The following is a 15,372-nucleotide window of genomic DNA, read 5'->3' on the forward strand; positions in this document are numbered from 1 at the left end:
TCGAGAATACACTTTAGAAATTGCCATCCAGGTTTTCCAGCAGCCAGTTCCAAAGTAACAGTTCTCAACTCTCGTTTTCTGAAGTTCTAACCACTATGAATCAAACTCACACGTATCGAGTGCTTGTGCATGCATAATCAAGTTATACAATACAATCAAGTAAAAGGAGGCCTCACAGGCCTTCCGATGTAACCCTCAGAGAGTGGGGCTGAATAGATTGCAACCCTGCCCCATAACAGCAGGGGTGATCAGGCAGGAAGGCAGAGTGGTTAGGGGTGATCAGGCAGGCAGGCAGGTGAGTGGTTAGGAGCCAGTGGTCCCAAATTGGAGAGAGTGCAGGCTGGGCTAAGGAAACATCCCCCAATGCACAAATTTCATGCGCTGGGCCCCTAGTATAAAAATTAAATAAAGTTACATTACAAGTTATAACACCTATTGGCCTACTGATCTCAGAGTGACCATATCATTGCTTTTTCCCATCATCAGACATGTGATTTATTTTTTTCCATTGAAGAAAATATTTCTTCCAATGTCCAAAGGGCAAGTCAGGCAGAGGCACAAAAGACCTGAAGTTGCAAAGAAATTAGACTCCCAGACAATTTCAGCTGAAAGGAAAACCAGAGAATACCTATCAGGGATAGCAGAGTCCAATGCCAGGCAGGTGAGAAAGGTGCCAAACTGACCTGGTGGGGGAGGGGCGGGGCCCTGGCAAATCCCTGAGTGCTTTGCCCAGTTTAAAGGCCTTTAAATTCAATTAGAAAATAAAACACTGTCTACGTCACAGAAAACATGGCAGGGGTCAGGGGATGGCCACACAGGGCAGCCTGCAGACGCAGGCATCACCCGACCTGCTCGCTTTATGGAGGTTAAATAAGGTCACAGCGTTGGTTGGTACCAAAGACTTGACATGAATTCCAAGCCCAGGGTGCTCTGGAGAACACGAGTCACTGGATTGCTGCTGGTTTATTTTTAAATGGAGATTACAATAAAAACAAGAAGCAAACTCAATGTGACATAAGGCAGTTAAAATTAGCTCTCGCCTCCTCCACCAAATCAGGAAACCCCTGTGTGCTATATTCACCCGACAACACCAGCCAACTGAACAAAGGGTCAGAGCCAGAAACTGTGAAGGGATTTTCAGGGAGCAGGTCCTTGGGGAGAGGCTATCCTGCCAGAGGGAGCATGGCGTATCCTCAACAGCAGCTGCAGCAGGACCTGAGAGGCTCAGGGACCCAGGGCCAAACTTGTCCCACGGCCTCCTTGCTTCTGACAGTTTTGTTCCATGACACGTTTGCCTTCGAATCTGCTGCACACGGGGGTGGGGTGGCATGAGAATTCTGACACTACAGAGCATTGGGTCTCAGCCAAGTCCTACCCGGGACTTGGGGACAAAGCCCCTCTGTGGCCAGGCCCCCTGGCCCATGTGGGAAACAAGCCTTTGAGGGCATGGTCTGCAGTCCCCTCCAGGGAGCCCGAAGGTCACGTGGCAGTCACCACACCCACACACCCACGCCCGCTGTGCGGACAGTGTGGGCTCGTGAATAGATGCTGAGTAACACATTTGTAACCTTCAAGTATCAGAGTCCTCCTCTGCTTAAATCCCACTGTGGGCACAGCTCCTCACAGCTCAACTAGAGTTCACAGCTCAGGACAGTGCCTCACTGTGACTCCACTTGCTCACAGCTGTGTGCCCTTGAGGCGGCCACTTACCCACTTAAACCCTCAGTCAGGGCCTCCTTCTCTCCTGGAAGTCAGGAGCGTGTCTCTTGGGGGGTTGGAGTGGGGGTGGGAAGGGGCTCTATCTCTAAAATGTACAAAATTCTAACCCCAGGACCCTGGGGAGCAAGCACTACATTGCTCTGCTTTGCTGAGCTCCAGGAGTGGCTGTGAGAAGCTGTGTGCACACAGAGATTTGTACCTCACCCCACTCAGCAGTTAAGCAAATGTTCCTAACAAACTGGGAATCAAAATGTCCTGGGGTGACCTGCTCCAGGCAGTGGAGGTAGGAGAGGGCGCCCATCACCATTCCTCTTCCATTGTCACACCACACATGTCTCACCAGAGCTGACTGCTCCAGCAGTGTTCAGGCGACTCTCCCTTTAATTCCCACAAACTGCTGACAGATGATGGCACCTAAAGCCCAGCTCTGTTATATTTCAACACTGCTGAAAATGCAAGTCAACCAGGCCACCTCCGCCTGGACCCAGAGCACTCAGTAGCCACATTCTAGAACCTCGGATTCTCTTTCCTCTGTGCCTGTCAGTGTCTCCCACACAGCCGTAAGCTCCTTGAGAATGAAAACCATGTTTGCTCCTCTCTGCATTTTTCTTAAGGAATAGCACTGTATTCAGCACCTATCAGATGCTCAGTTAATGCTGAATTAAAATGGCAAAAACAAGAGAGACACACATTTCCATGGCAGCCAAAGAACTGGGTCAACGTGGAAAGGACTGTGGCTTGTATTAAGCACCTTCACACGAGGGCGTGAAGGTCTGTCATGAGCGGGACCTCCAGGGGCTCCGAACCAAACTCAAATGCATGGAGCTCCTTAAAGATGCCAGTCCAGAGAAGCCGGCAGGCTGTTGGGTAGAGCAGCTCTCCACCACATCCCCACTGTGGGTGCTGCTGCTCAGGTAGAGCATGTTGGGACAGTAAGGGGCAAGAGAGCCCCAGGTGAGAGCCCCGGAAAGAGAGCTTGGAAGTGACCCCAAAGTGAAACCAGGTGGGGAGAGGATGCCCTGGCAGAGGGAATGGCGGGTTAAGGGCAGAGTAGCCAATCCTTCCTTAGGTGACACAATAGCTTTGCACATATTATTCCCACTACCACTAACACCCTCATCAGCCTCTTCCCAAATTTTGATAAAAATAACACCATAATGCTTTCTCCCACCTCCCTCCCCATTCTGATAACCCAGCACCATGTGCACAGGCTTGGATGGAAGCCGAAGATGATCTGTCTTCAAAGAGTCAAGCTTTGCTTTTTGCTACCTGTTCATTCCCCAGGGGCTTCCCATTCCCAAGCCTGGGCCCCTTCCCTCCTGGGTGAGAGCCTCAGCTTATCAGCACACAGGGCTTGAGAATCAAAATGACTCTCCACTGGAGTCCAGTCCACCATGCCTCCTTTTGTTTCCCACAGAACGAGAGGTCCAAGAAGGACAGTCTGGAGAGGGCAGTAGGAAGAGCAGAAGATTGGAAATTGGTTGGAATTTCCATTTCCCAAGTACCAGTTGGGTGGCATTAAACAAGGTACTTGACATGCTCATGATTCTCTTATGAGATGATGACAGATACTGTCTGGAAGACTTGGCATGAGAGTGAAAATAAATATAAGGCAAAACGCCTGGCATGTGTGCTTGGTGCCCTGGCATGGCGTATTAGTGTAATAATTTAAGGATGCAGGTCAACAACCACACAGAGGCTGTAACAAAATGCCTCTGCAGTTCCAGGTGACCTGGATATAAATACGCTTTTGTAAAAGTTGATTACCCTTGTGAAAGTTGAAGATTTTTTTTGCTTAAGAATGGCAATTTCCAGAATGACTGGATTTCCAACAGCAGTATAAGGCCCTTTCTGGTTTTTTTTTTTGTTTGTTTGTTTGTTTGTTGTTTTTTAAAATATATTTTATTGATTTTTTACAGAGAGGAAAGAAGAGGGATAGAGAGTTAGAAACATCGATCAGCTGCCTCCTGCATATCTCCTACTGGGGATGTGTCAGCAACCAAGGTACATGCCCTTGACTGGAATCCAACCTGGGACCTTTCAGTCCACAGGCCTAAGCTCTATCCCCTGAGCCAAACCGAGTAGGGCGTATAAGGCCCTTTCTTAATGATCCATTGTATAAAACCAATTTTCAAGGTCCCATGTGAAAAAGGGTGAGATAGTCACCACAGTGAATGCAGAAAGCAATCCTGAAAAATGGATGGGGCTTTCTGGGAAAAGACAGGACCCACTGGGCTGGAGATGGGAGAACAGAGAGGTTTCCCCAAGGTGTTTGCGGTTTTGATGCCATCATCTTGGAAGGCACATGTTTAGTATTTGGAAAAACAGAAGTGGAGGCAATAGAGTTTTAAAGTAATTCTGTTTAAAATAGTGTTCTCACACTACGTTCCTTCTTTAGGACAGAGCTGAGTGGTCAGAAGCCCCACACTTACTGTTCCACACGTGCAGGGGCATCTTCATCACAGACACATTCCAATCGTGTCACACACTCAGAACGACCTGCTGAGAGCTCTTGGTTCTGAAGGAAACGTGTTCAGGACATACAGCACTTTGAAGAGAACTGTCACTCTACTTCAAGGCCTTGGAGAGGCTGCCCCGGTTCACAGACGCCCTTGGGAGGGTTGGTGGGCAGATAATTTCTCAGAAAGCATTCCCTCATATCAAGTTGAGAGAAAACATGTTAAGTACAAAGAATTCAAAGTTTTAAAAAACTTCCATGGAATCACAGTTTTTGCTGTTCAAAAGACTTTATGTGAAAGCCTACCTTTAACATGATGCAAGGTGCATTTTTCAGTAAAACAAATATCAGACCTCACCAATGTGTTTTATGGTCCAGAACATAAAAGCACTGAAAAAGCCATTCTGTTGCTCCCCACTGGATAGGATGGGCAGCCACTAGTTAATCTCTTCTATGGTATGAGATGAATTCAAATGTAAATGCTGCCACACAAACAACCCCAGATGTCCAGGGTAAGTGTTCAGCCAGCACTTCTGATTCATGCTGGGCAGCCTTTGACTATGTTGACAGAAGAGAAGGAGGCAAGAGAGCAGAAACAAAATGAACAATTCATTTATCATCTTTGGTGACCAGAGCTTTCCTGCCAGCATCGGGGGTGGGGCAGCGGGAGAGAAGAAGCCTGTTTGGCAATAAGATACAAGCAAAGAAAACTATAAGACATTGGTTTGGGAAAAAGAAAAAGAAAATTCAAGTGATGTACCTTATACAAAATAAGTAATGTAAACTCTTGGAAAGTTAACAGATTTTAAAAAATCTTATAACTAAAGTCTCCATGTAATTCTCTCATTCCATAAACAAATCCTAGGGCCCAAGTGGTTAAATATATTTTGATTCATGGACAGAGGAAGCAATCTGCCCAGTAGGGTAAAGAAGATAATCCGAGTTTAGTAACTTCTCACTACCATTTTGTTCATTTAGGTAAATAATATGGGTTTAAATGTGTCTGTGTGAAAAATTATTTCCAGTCACCATTTTGTTCTAAGATGTAACCCTGAGTTTCAAATCAAACTCATTAGGGCTTAATATTTTAAAAATAGGCGTCTCCTTAACATATTTCAACTCCTTCAAAAAGTTACAGTGTGTCTAGCAAATTGAGATAAAGCAAAATTGAAAGTGCTATTGTCATAATTAGCTAGTCTTTCTATATAAAAGCCTAAGAGACCGTTACGACAGAACAACTGGAGCGACCTGAAGGACAGGTCACTATGATGCACACAGACCACCAGGGGGTAGACGCTTAATGCAGGAGCTGCCCCCAGCCCACAGGCCCTGATTATTGATGGGTCTTGTCGGCCAACCTCCCGGTCCCTCCCCCCAGCTGGCAGGCCCCAATTGGCCCACTGCTCGCTGCAGCGATGGTGGTTGGACCCTCCCACTGGCCAGCAGGCCCTGATCACCTGGGCTGGGACAGCATGGTCATCTGGGTAGCTTCACCAGGAAGCTGTAACTTCATGCTCCCCAGGGAACCATGGACCCAACCCGCAGATGACTGGGGGAAGGGATGGAATAAAGGGCAGATGGAGCATGCATGGTGAAGACAAGGGAAGTGCTTGTCTGCTGGTCTAACCTAGGAAACAGATAATTCAAGTGGGTAAAATCCAATCTTTAAGGATTAATTGTTTAAGCTCCTAGTTAAAATCTCCAAACAAAGAGTTCTCTCTCTTGCTAGTTCTTGCTTTACTCATGCCTTCCTGTTCCTCTCTTGCTCAGTGACCTGCACGCATTTGTCCTCTCATCATAGCCATGTGGCCTTAAGCAGCTGCATGTCCAGGTCATGCGGACTCCACAATATAAGCAGAGACTCTGGGCAGTGGCCTTAATTCTAGCCATGCTGAAGACAAAACTGATCTTTTCCCATGGTGGGATGGAGGGAAATGCAACACTGGAAACCCAGGGGTTTAATTTCACGAAAATAAAGATCACTCATCCTCCCGTGTCAGTGTCAGGAAATTCCTTTCCTTGCGACATCACAAGAACTCCACTTCCACAGGTAACAGATGGGGACACAGATGGCACCCCACTGATAACAAAAGGAGCAAACCATTTCATTTAGGCAACTTTGAAACTGAAGTGCAGAATATAGTATAGTCCTGGACACTGAAAGTGAGGCCATCCTGGATCACCTCCCTCTCTTTGGTTTTCCCAGATGCAAAGGCCCTGGAAACAATGCTCCCCAAAGTGTGTCCTCCTGACCTGCTGAGTCAGACTCCCTGGGGCCCTGTGCCAGGCGGAATCAGATATGCTCAGGGGAAAGCCGCCAGAGGGTGACAGGGCCTGGGAAGGAGATCTTGCTGCACAAGGAAGCCTGAGGACCTTTGTCATTAAGTCTCATCCCCCTCAAACCACCGTCACACAAATAACACTTTCCCCTGTGAGTGCTGGTGGAAGAGCTTTTCCTCTATCCTCTTAAGTCAATTGCTGGGGGCTTGTGAATTAAACTGACAAAGGTTAACAAGAGGAAATAAAGGTTTACTGAGGAAGGTTTGTATTGGAGTGGCAGTGGGCCCACAAAGAAGTGGCTAGAAAAAGCAGTTAGAATTTGGAGTTTATACATCGTCTTAACACAGGGAGGGAGTTAGGACTTCAAGGGACAATTAAATGGTGGGAAATGATTGCAGAACAGATGAGGGAAACTAGTGGGAGGCAAGTTTGTGTTAACAGAAGTCTGTTCGCAGTTCTCATCTCTGGTGACATGAGTCGTGCTTTCCCCTGAAATTAAAGGAGGTCTTATAACAGTGGAATTGTTTCGAAAAGATCTGCTCCTTTGGGCTGTTAAGGGGGTCCAGAGAAAGCCTCATCTTTCATCTGTTGATTCTCAAATGCCTTTAGCTCAAAATAATGCTCCTGCCACAGTGGTGTACTGGGGAGGCTTCAGTAGCAAACACAGTCACCAGATTTCGATATTTATTCCTAACTAAAGTCTCCATGTAATTCTCTCATTCCATAAACAAATTCTTGTCATGTAAACAACAATTACTGTATTTCACAGGCGTGTGCGTGCGTGTGTGCGTGCGTGTGTGTGTGTGTGTGTGTGTGTATGGGGAGGGGGGCAGGAGGGGGAGAGGGGGAAGGAGGGCAAGGAGGATGCTAATAAGCTGGTTACCAAACAGGGCTCAGGTCATATGGTTTCTAGTATTTAGGACTTGAATTTAGATCTTTTAATTTTAAAATTAACCATCCTTTAAGAACAAAGCAAACAACCTTGCCCTCAAATACATACACAAATTCCCTGATTCAAACATACAGATTTCCTTTCAGTCATCTCTTTTCAATAGACTAGCACAATTTATCAACACAACCATTAAGGAGACCAGCCTGTAATAAGCTAAATTTATGAACCATGGCTCACTCCAGTGTTGGCTGAGACATAATTAAATACTCAGCAACCAGCCAACGGTCTAAGGACCATAGGTTGCTCTTGAATTGTCCATCTGCTTCCAAATATAATGACACTCGGTGATTGATGACCTCAGGGGCTAGGGTGTAGTTCAACCCAGTGAAGAGCTAATCATTATCAAACATTAGTGCCTATTACAGAGCAGACTTACACAAGAGAAAAGCCATTTCATTAGAAAAAGTCAAGCAGAAGGTACAAGACAGTGGAAGAAGAAACTTACATTCCATATTTAGGAAATTTCAGACTTGGTTCAGTAATTCCTAAGATCTTTTAAGATAGGGGTGTCGAACTCAATCAGAGAAGGGGCCAAAATCTAAAATCCAGCCTAAATCGCGGGCCAAATGGTTTACTGAACAGTCATAAACTGTCATTGTGATGGAAACGCAGCGGAGTGCAGTGATGACAGCGCGGTGCGGGCCACATTGCAAGGCCCGGCGGGACGGATTTGGCCCGCGGGCCTTGTGTTTGACACATGTGTTTTAAGAGGATGTTTGCTAAGGAATGGGGCATAAAATAGAATACGCAACCCTGTCTCTGGTGGTTTTGAAGAAGTATCCTGGCTTCGGCAGCTTTTTCTTCCAGACTGCAGTGCTCAATATGGTAGCCACATATGGCTATTTAAACCTAAGTTTAAATTAATTGCTATTACCTAAATTAAACTTCTAGCTGTTCAGTTACACCAGTCCCATTTCAAACATTCTATTGGACAGCACTGGTTTAAAATCTGGTGGCAAAGTATTGCAATGAAGAAGAAACATTGCCAGCACTCTCCAGGATGTTTAAGTAAGAAGGAGGGAAAACTGAACCTAAATATTTTTATTAAATATTTCAGGTATATTGAAAAAAACGAAGAAATAATAGAGAACACATGTGTACCCAATGTAAATGTCAAATATTTACATTTAGCACCCCCTCCCCCAACTTTTTTTTTTCTTTCCCAGTGAGAGTAAAAAGTAAACACAGATATGTAGAAGCCCCAAGGGAGCCCGTTAATTAGCTCAATAAAGAAATACCTTGCTGAAAAGTTCAAAGTGCATTGTACAAAAGCGATGGTGCTGGACATAACCGTGTGGAGAGAGACCTGGGCACTAGGACCACATGCATGGGACCTAAGTGTCCTGTAGAACTAATAACAATTCTAGAATATTTGGAGTTCCATTGAAGGTGAAAGCAAAATTAATGTGAATTCACAGAATGATGCATAAAGATTCTTTCTCTAAAGGTAGAAACAGAGAGTGTATCTTGAAAAAACCATTTTCAGACTTTAAGCACATAAAAATAAGTAATGGCCAAGCAATCACAAACTCCTTCAATGTCAGCTCTGGGAGCCCAGCTGAGACATCTCTCCAGGCTTGTAAATCATTCAGTAAATTTTAAGTATCATAAAACAAGGAGACCTTCACTGAGCAATCGTCCTTTGCACAGAAAATAGACATTTACTGTCCAATTCTTGACAAAAGATCCATAGCTAAGTCTGCAATAAGTATGTCACTATGTCATTTGCTGGTTTTGTCAGAAATATTTACACTCTTTCATTTACTGTCACTTCTATTCTCCAACCCAGCAGGCCCTAGGCATCAGCATTTGAGGAATGAGCACACAGAGGTGTTTCAATGGATATGGAGATTCAAATGATTGAGAAACAAACGCAAAGATGTGTCAGAAATTTGTACTGGACAAACACAGCCCCTCTTCATTCATCTGAAGGGAATAGTTTCTTACAGGGAAACAACTCAAGTTACAAAGGAAGTGCATGGAGCCTACATTTCTAGAAACATGGTGCTTTTGCAGGGCAAGATGTAGGACCTGTACTGATACAGACTCAAGATGGCATGCCCCATTCTATCCCACATGATGGTATAATAAAACTGCCCTATCTGATGCTAAGCAGATGTTGTTTTACGATTCTCACCTGTCAGAGACCCAAGACACTCCCTCCCAGGTTTCACTGAGGTGTGGCTGAGGAGTCCCTCTATGCCTGCAGCTCTCTTTCCACCCCTAAAAGGCCCGGCTCTCCCAGCCTCGGGAAGTGGGGCTGATGCCTCTGCCTGGACAATGTCCTCCTGTCCTTCCCCCACTGAGCCTCCAGGTCCCTGATCCCTCATCTAAATCAAGTCTCTCTATGTCCTTTCATATCACCCAAAATTCCTCCTCCATAGCACTAGTCCCAACTGTGGGATACATGTACCTGTTTCTCTGTATAATATCTGTCTCCTGCATGAGACTAAAGGCTCCAGGAGAAAAGAGACCTTATTTTTGTCTTCTTTAATCCACACCTCTAAGTCAGTGCCTACATATTACAGTTATTCTGTGATCATGAAACAAGGAAGCAGGGAAGGGAGGGAGGGAGCTGGTTTCTGATCACTGCCTGGTTCAATTACTCCAACATATGGGGTCCTAATCTTATTTATTTATTTTTCTGTTAAGATCCAAAATTATATCATTTCACCTGTATAACAGTGATTAGATAATTATATAACTTATAAAGTGATCACCTACGTAAGTCTAGTACCTACCTGGCACCATACACAGTTCTTACAATGTCATTGACTATATTCCCTACTTTACATCCCGTATTTTTATAACTGAAAAATTGTACTTCTTAATCCCTTCACTTTTTTCATGCCATGTCCAATCATCAATTTGTTCTCTGTATCTATTACTTAGTTTGTTTATTTTGTTTTTTAAATTCCACATATATGTGAAATCATATGGTATTTGTCTTTCTCTGTCTGACTTATTTCCCTTAGCATAATATCCTCTAGCGTCATCCATGCTGTCACAAATGGCAAGATTTCATTCTTTTTCATGGCTGAGTAATATTCCATTGCATATATACACCACCTCTTCTTTATCCATTCATCTATTACAGGACACGTAGGTTGCTTCTCTATCTTGGCTGCTGTGAATACACTTCAATGAACATAGGAATGCACATAGTCTTTCAAATTAGTGTTTTGGATTTCTCAAGATAAATAACCAGAAGTGGAATCACTGGGTCATATGGTAGCTCTATTTTTAATTTTTTGAGAAACCTCCATACTGTTTTCCATAGTGGCTGCACCAATTTGTGTATGAGAATTCCATTTTCTCCACATCCTCGCCAACACCTGTTTGTTGATTTACTGATGATAGCCATTCTGATAGGTGTGAGGTGATATTTCATTATGATTTCAATTTGCATCTCTGCTGATTAGTGATGTTGAGCATCTTTTCATAGTCATTTGCCATCTTTATGTCCTTTTTGGAGATGTGTCTATTCAGGTCCTCTGTCCATTTTTAAATTTGGTTGTTTGTGGGGGTGTTTTTGATGTTAAGCTGTATGAGTTCCTTTTAAATTTTGGGCATTAACCCCTTATCACACGTATCATGTACTAATCATCTTCTCCCATTCAGTAGGTTCCCTTTTTATTTTGTTGACAGTTTTCTTTGCTGTGCAGAAGCTATTAAGTTTGATGTACTAGTAGTCCCATTTATTTATTTTTTCTTTTGTTTACCTTAACTGAGGAGACATAGCCAACAAAGTATGGCTAAAAGTGATGTCAAAGAATTTATAGCCTATGTTTTCTTCTACGAGTATTAGGGATTTAAGTCTTACATTTAAGTCTTTAGTCCATTTTGAGTTTATTCTTGTATATGGTATAAGAAAGTGATCCAAGTTCATTCTTTTGCATGTGCCTGTCCAGTTTTCCCAACATAATTTATTGAAGACTGTCTTTACCCCATTATATATTCTTGCCTCCTTTGTCAATATTGATTGCCCATGTAAGTATGGGTTTATTTCTGGGTTCTTTATTCCCTTCCATTAACCTATGTGTCTGCTTTTATGCCAGTACCATGCTGTCCTGATAGGTATAGGCTTATAGTATAGTTCGATATCAGGTAGCATGATTCCTCCAACTTTGTTCTTCTCTTCCAAGATTGCTTTGTCTCTACAGGGTCTTCTGTGGTTCCATATCAATTTTAGGATTATTTGTTCTAGTTCTGTGAAAAATGCCATTGGTATTTTGATACGGATTGTACTGAATCTGTAGATGCTTGAAGTAATAGAACATTTTAACTATGTTAATTCTACTTATTAGCATGTTATATGCTTCCATTTATTTGTATCTTCCTCAATTTCTTTCTTCATTATCTTATAGTTTTCCAAGTACATGTAGTTCACCTTCTTATTTAAGTTTGTTTCTAGGTATTTTATTCTTTTTATGCAATTGTAAATGAGATTGTTTTCTTATTATCTCTTTCTGATTGTTCATTATTGATATGTAATATGTAATTATTTCTGAATATTAATTTTGTTTTCTGCTACTTTACTGAATTCATTTATTAGTTCTAATGTATTTTATTTTATTTTTTAGTGGGATTGTTAGGGTTCTGTATATATATGGTATCCTATCATCTGCAAATAATGACAGTTTCACTTCTTCCTTTCCAATTGTGATGCCTTTTAATTTTCTTTTTTGTCTGACTGCTGTGGCTAGGTCTTTTTTTTGGCTCTAACTTTAAATTAAGGTTCAAGCAGCATCTTCCCTGGGGAATGGGTTATATTTACTCTGACTTTCCATTTTATCTTCTTACCTCTGCAAGGATATACTCTGGCTGACTTGAGCCATCTGCTTAGTGACAAAAGCCATCTGAATTTTCTTCATTTTCCTCTCACAATTCTTTATTTAGCCAGGCCACTGCCTGGTTACTGGCTCCCATCTGTGCCTCTGTATGAGTACACACACAGATACTAACCCTTCAGACAGCATGACACATAAGTGCATCCTGCACTTATTAATCCAACAATCTCTTGATACTGAACTAGGTGGTGCTTTTCTTTGCTCCTGATTCTCACCTGTCCAACACCTGAGGCCAGGCACTGCACCGCAGTCATGTCTGCTCACTCCAAATGCAACTGGGAAACCACTTAGGGAAGGCATGGCTGCAGAGTCCTTGACTGAAGAGACACCTCACAAAGCCAGCACAGGCTACAAGATGCCCAGTGCAACTTATCGAGTCTTTGTTCCTGAGAGGAAGTAACTGATATGCTTCTCCATTCACCCTTTACCTCAGCCTTAATCACCACCCTAGAAATAGAAGCTAATCTCTTATTATCCCTCACAAGAGTAAACATTTCTCCCTCTGGGTAAACAAGAAAGCTGCACGCATCATCTGAGCAGGAGAACAAGGAAGTCTGAGGCTCCTGGTTCTGCCAGCATGCCTTCTCTCCCCACAGTCTGTAGATGGAGCCTTTCTCACCCATTGAGTCATCCAGCTGGCTGGGGGCTACTCACACCTGCTCCTCCAGTCCTCTCTACAGGGCCTTCAGAGCTGGGAGCCAGAGTCCGCCCTCAACGACCAGAAGTACAGAGCTGAGCTGGGGCTTCAAACTGTTCAGTAAGAACCCCCAAACATCTTTGGATTCCCCACTTTTCCTTCTCCCACTCCACACCATTGTCTAGAGTTCATTCCAAGGCGGGAACCTAAGAGTCTGTCTCCACTTCCCTCCCTCCATCACTCTCCTAGCTCCCAGACACTCTTCAGCTCAACTGCCTGACCAGCAAAGCACAAAGCCAGAGCCCAAGACTGCCCTCTGGTTCCTGGAGTTTCTGGGACCCTCTCTAGGATGTGGGTCAGCACAGGGCATCTCTATGGGAGCTGAATTATTAGCATTCCTCCTCCTCCACCTCCTCAAGGCCTGGCTTGCAGTTCGGCTGGCAGTCATGTTTGGCATGAGCTGTTTTTATCAGATTGAATTGCACCATCCCTCTTCCCACACGCAATTGTTTCTCATTTTAGTGAAGAATACTGAATACCCAACCAAGGGTTTTTAATATCATTGAGTCTGGAGAGACAGAGGAACAGAGATGAAGATGGATTCTTAGAAATAAGCAAAACCTGAAAGCAGGAAATTCATATTTAGTGGGCATGGCCCCAAACAACCCAATATCTCAAGGACAGAGAGTCACTTAGTGCTTCCACTATAGACCTTGGAGAGAGAACCTACACTAGGAATTAATTTCCCCAATACATGAAGGAAGGTCACACTCAACACAGTTCCTTCTTGTTGGCTAACAACATTAGCACTCCATCAGTTCTGAGTACACAAAGTCTGGGGGCTAGGGAGGGCCATGGTTGATACAAAATTCCTTCCAAATATTTGATAGCATAGTGTCTCAATACACTCGGCACACTCAGCACACACACACACACACACACACACACACACACACACACAGTTTTATGATACAGTACTTAACCTTTATTAAGTGGAATGCACCAAATTCTATTTAAATTCAATTCTTTTTCTTTTAGCATGCTGGAAAGGAGTCCCCAAATGGACTCTACAACCCACTAACACATTCTGAACTGTAGTTTTGAAATGCTGCTTGAGAGCAGGGTTCAGAATTGCTCCTCAGCCTTTTGGCTGAGAACAGGTAGAAAGTAGGTTCAGAAAGCCATGGCTGTGGGCCAAACCCTACCCACTGCCCATGTTTACACAACCTGCCACCTATTTTCATTCAGCCTGTGAGCTAAGAATGGTTTTTAAAAATAATTTTAAATGGTTCAAAACAACCAAAGAAAAACAGTATTTCTTCTGTGAAATTCATGAAGAGTCCAAATTTTAGTGTCCGCAAGCAGTGCTTTATGGGAGCACAGCTACGCTCTTTGGTTTCCAGCTGCCTGTGGCTGCTTTCACACTGGAAAGGCAGCGCGCAGCCGTGCTGCAGACAGTGGCCACACACGGAGCTGGAGACGTGCGGGGGCTCCGGCAGATGCAGACGGACTCTCTGGCCAACTTGTCAAACTGGTTGTCACAGCGAGGGTGTTTTAGTTTTACTTCAGTTTGTAACAGAGAAATGAGTAATACCACTTAGAGAATGCAACATGAGCCACATCAGAGACAGACGGACTTTCTCCCAGTGGGGGAGGTGGTCCTTCTCGGTCACGTGTTCCGAAGGCAACAAGTTAGTATCAAAGGGCATTTCAAATTTTAACGCTGTGCTTTTATTGAGGCATTTCATTTGTAGTGGGAGAGAAAGTTTGTTTTATTATTCATCCCTTTTGCATTTCATAACTTATAATCACAAACCTACATTTTTTCTACATGAGGTAACACCAGGATGGTCAGAACAAACTTCACTTAAAATTCAAGACACCCAAGACAGATGAGAAGTACCCTCTGAACAGCTGCAAACAGAGCCCGGGGAAAGGCTGATGCAGTATGTATAGAATTACAGGGAAGAAAGGAGAGCTGGGAAGGCCCTGCAGTTAAGGCCCTGCGTGGTGAAGCGCACACTGGACAGAAAAGAAATCTCCTGGGAGTGCACCAGTAGGTGTGTCTTGGTCCAACATAACCGGACTATGGTGGAAAAGGCCTGGGGTTTAGCCTTTTGGGGTAGAAGAGAGAGAGTAGGGAAAGGTAAAGTGAACATAATCTACGTTCTCAGTAGTGCTGGCAGAAAGGCAAATCTCAAAGTTTTCTGGGGATTGGAGGCTGAGATGGGCCCTGAAGTATAAATGCTGGGGTTTGATCTGTGGAGCACTCAGCTGCATCTGTACAGCCAGGCCCAAGGATCAGGCATCCTGGCTGAATAACCGGCCCTGGGCTACCCCAGCCCCATTCCTTCCCCAGCAAACAGCTCTGGAAGCCTCTCCTGGCTTTAGGCTAGGACCAGGCTATCCGCCACCCCGAAGATTCAGTAGCACATCTCCTCTCCACCCCCCACTACCCAGCATCAGCAGGCCTATG

General features: G+C 44.1%; 1 protein-coding gene across 9 annotated transcripts in view; it reads right to left on the bottom strand.

Moving 5' to 3' along the window:
- SLC22A23 (solute carrier family 22 member 23) overlaps positions 1–15,372 on the bottom strand; it is a 171,410-nt gene that overhangs the window by 54,600 nt on the left and 101,438 nt on the right. Inside the window, exon 4 of one of the 9 annotated variants that reach the window (XM_036446771.2) lies at positions 4,516–4,856. The exons of 7 other annotated variants lie outside the window; for them this stretch is intronic. In XM_036446771.2, the coding sequence (XP_036302664.1) occupies positions 4,615–4,856 (242 nt within the window). In that variant the 3' untranslated portion in view covers positions 4,516–4,614. Of the gene's footprint in view, positions 1–4,515; positions 4,857–15,372 lie in introns of those variants that run through there. One more of the 9 variants, XM_036446779.2, reaches the window with a different exon arrangement.

The sequence above is a fragment of the Pipistrellus kuhlii genome, unplaced genomic scaffold, assembly GCF_014108245.1.
Source record: "Pipistrellus kuhlii isolate mPipKuh1 unplaced genomic scaffold, mPipKuh1.p scaffold_m20_p_2, whole genome shotgun sequence".
Classification (NCBI taxonomy): domain Eukaryota; kingdom Metazoa; phylum Chordata; class Mammalia; order Chiroptera; family Vespertilionidae; genus Pipistrellus; species Pipistrellus kuhlii.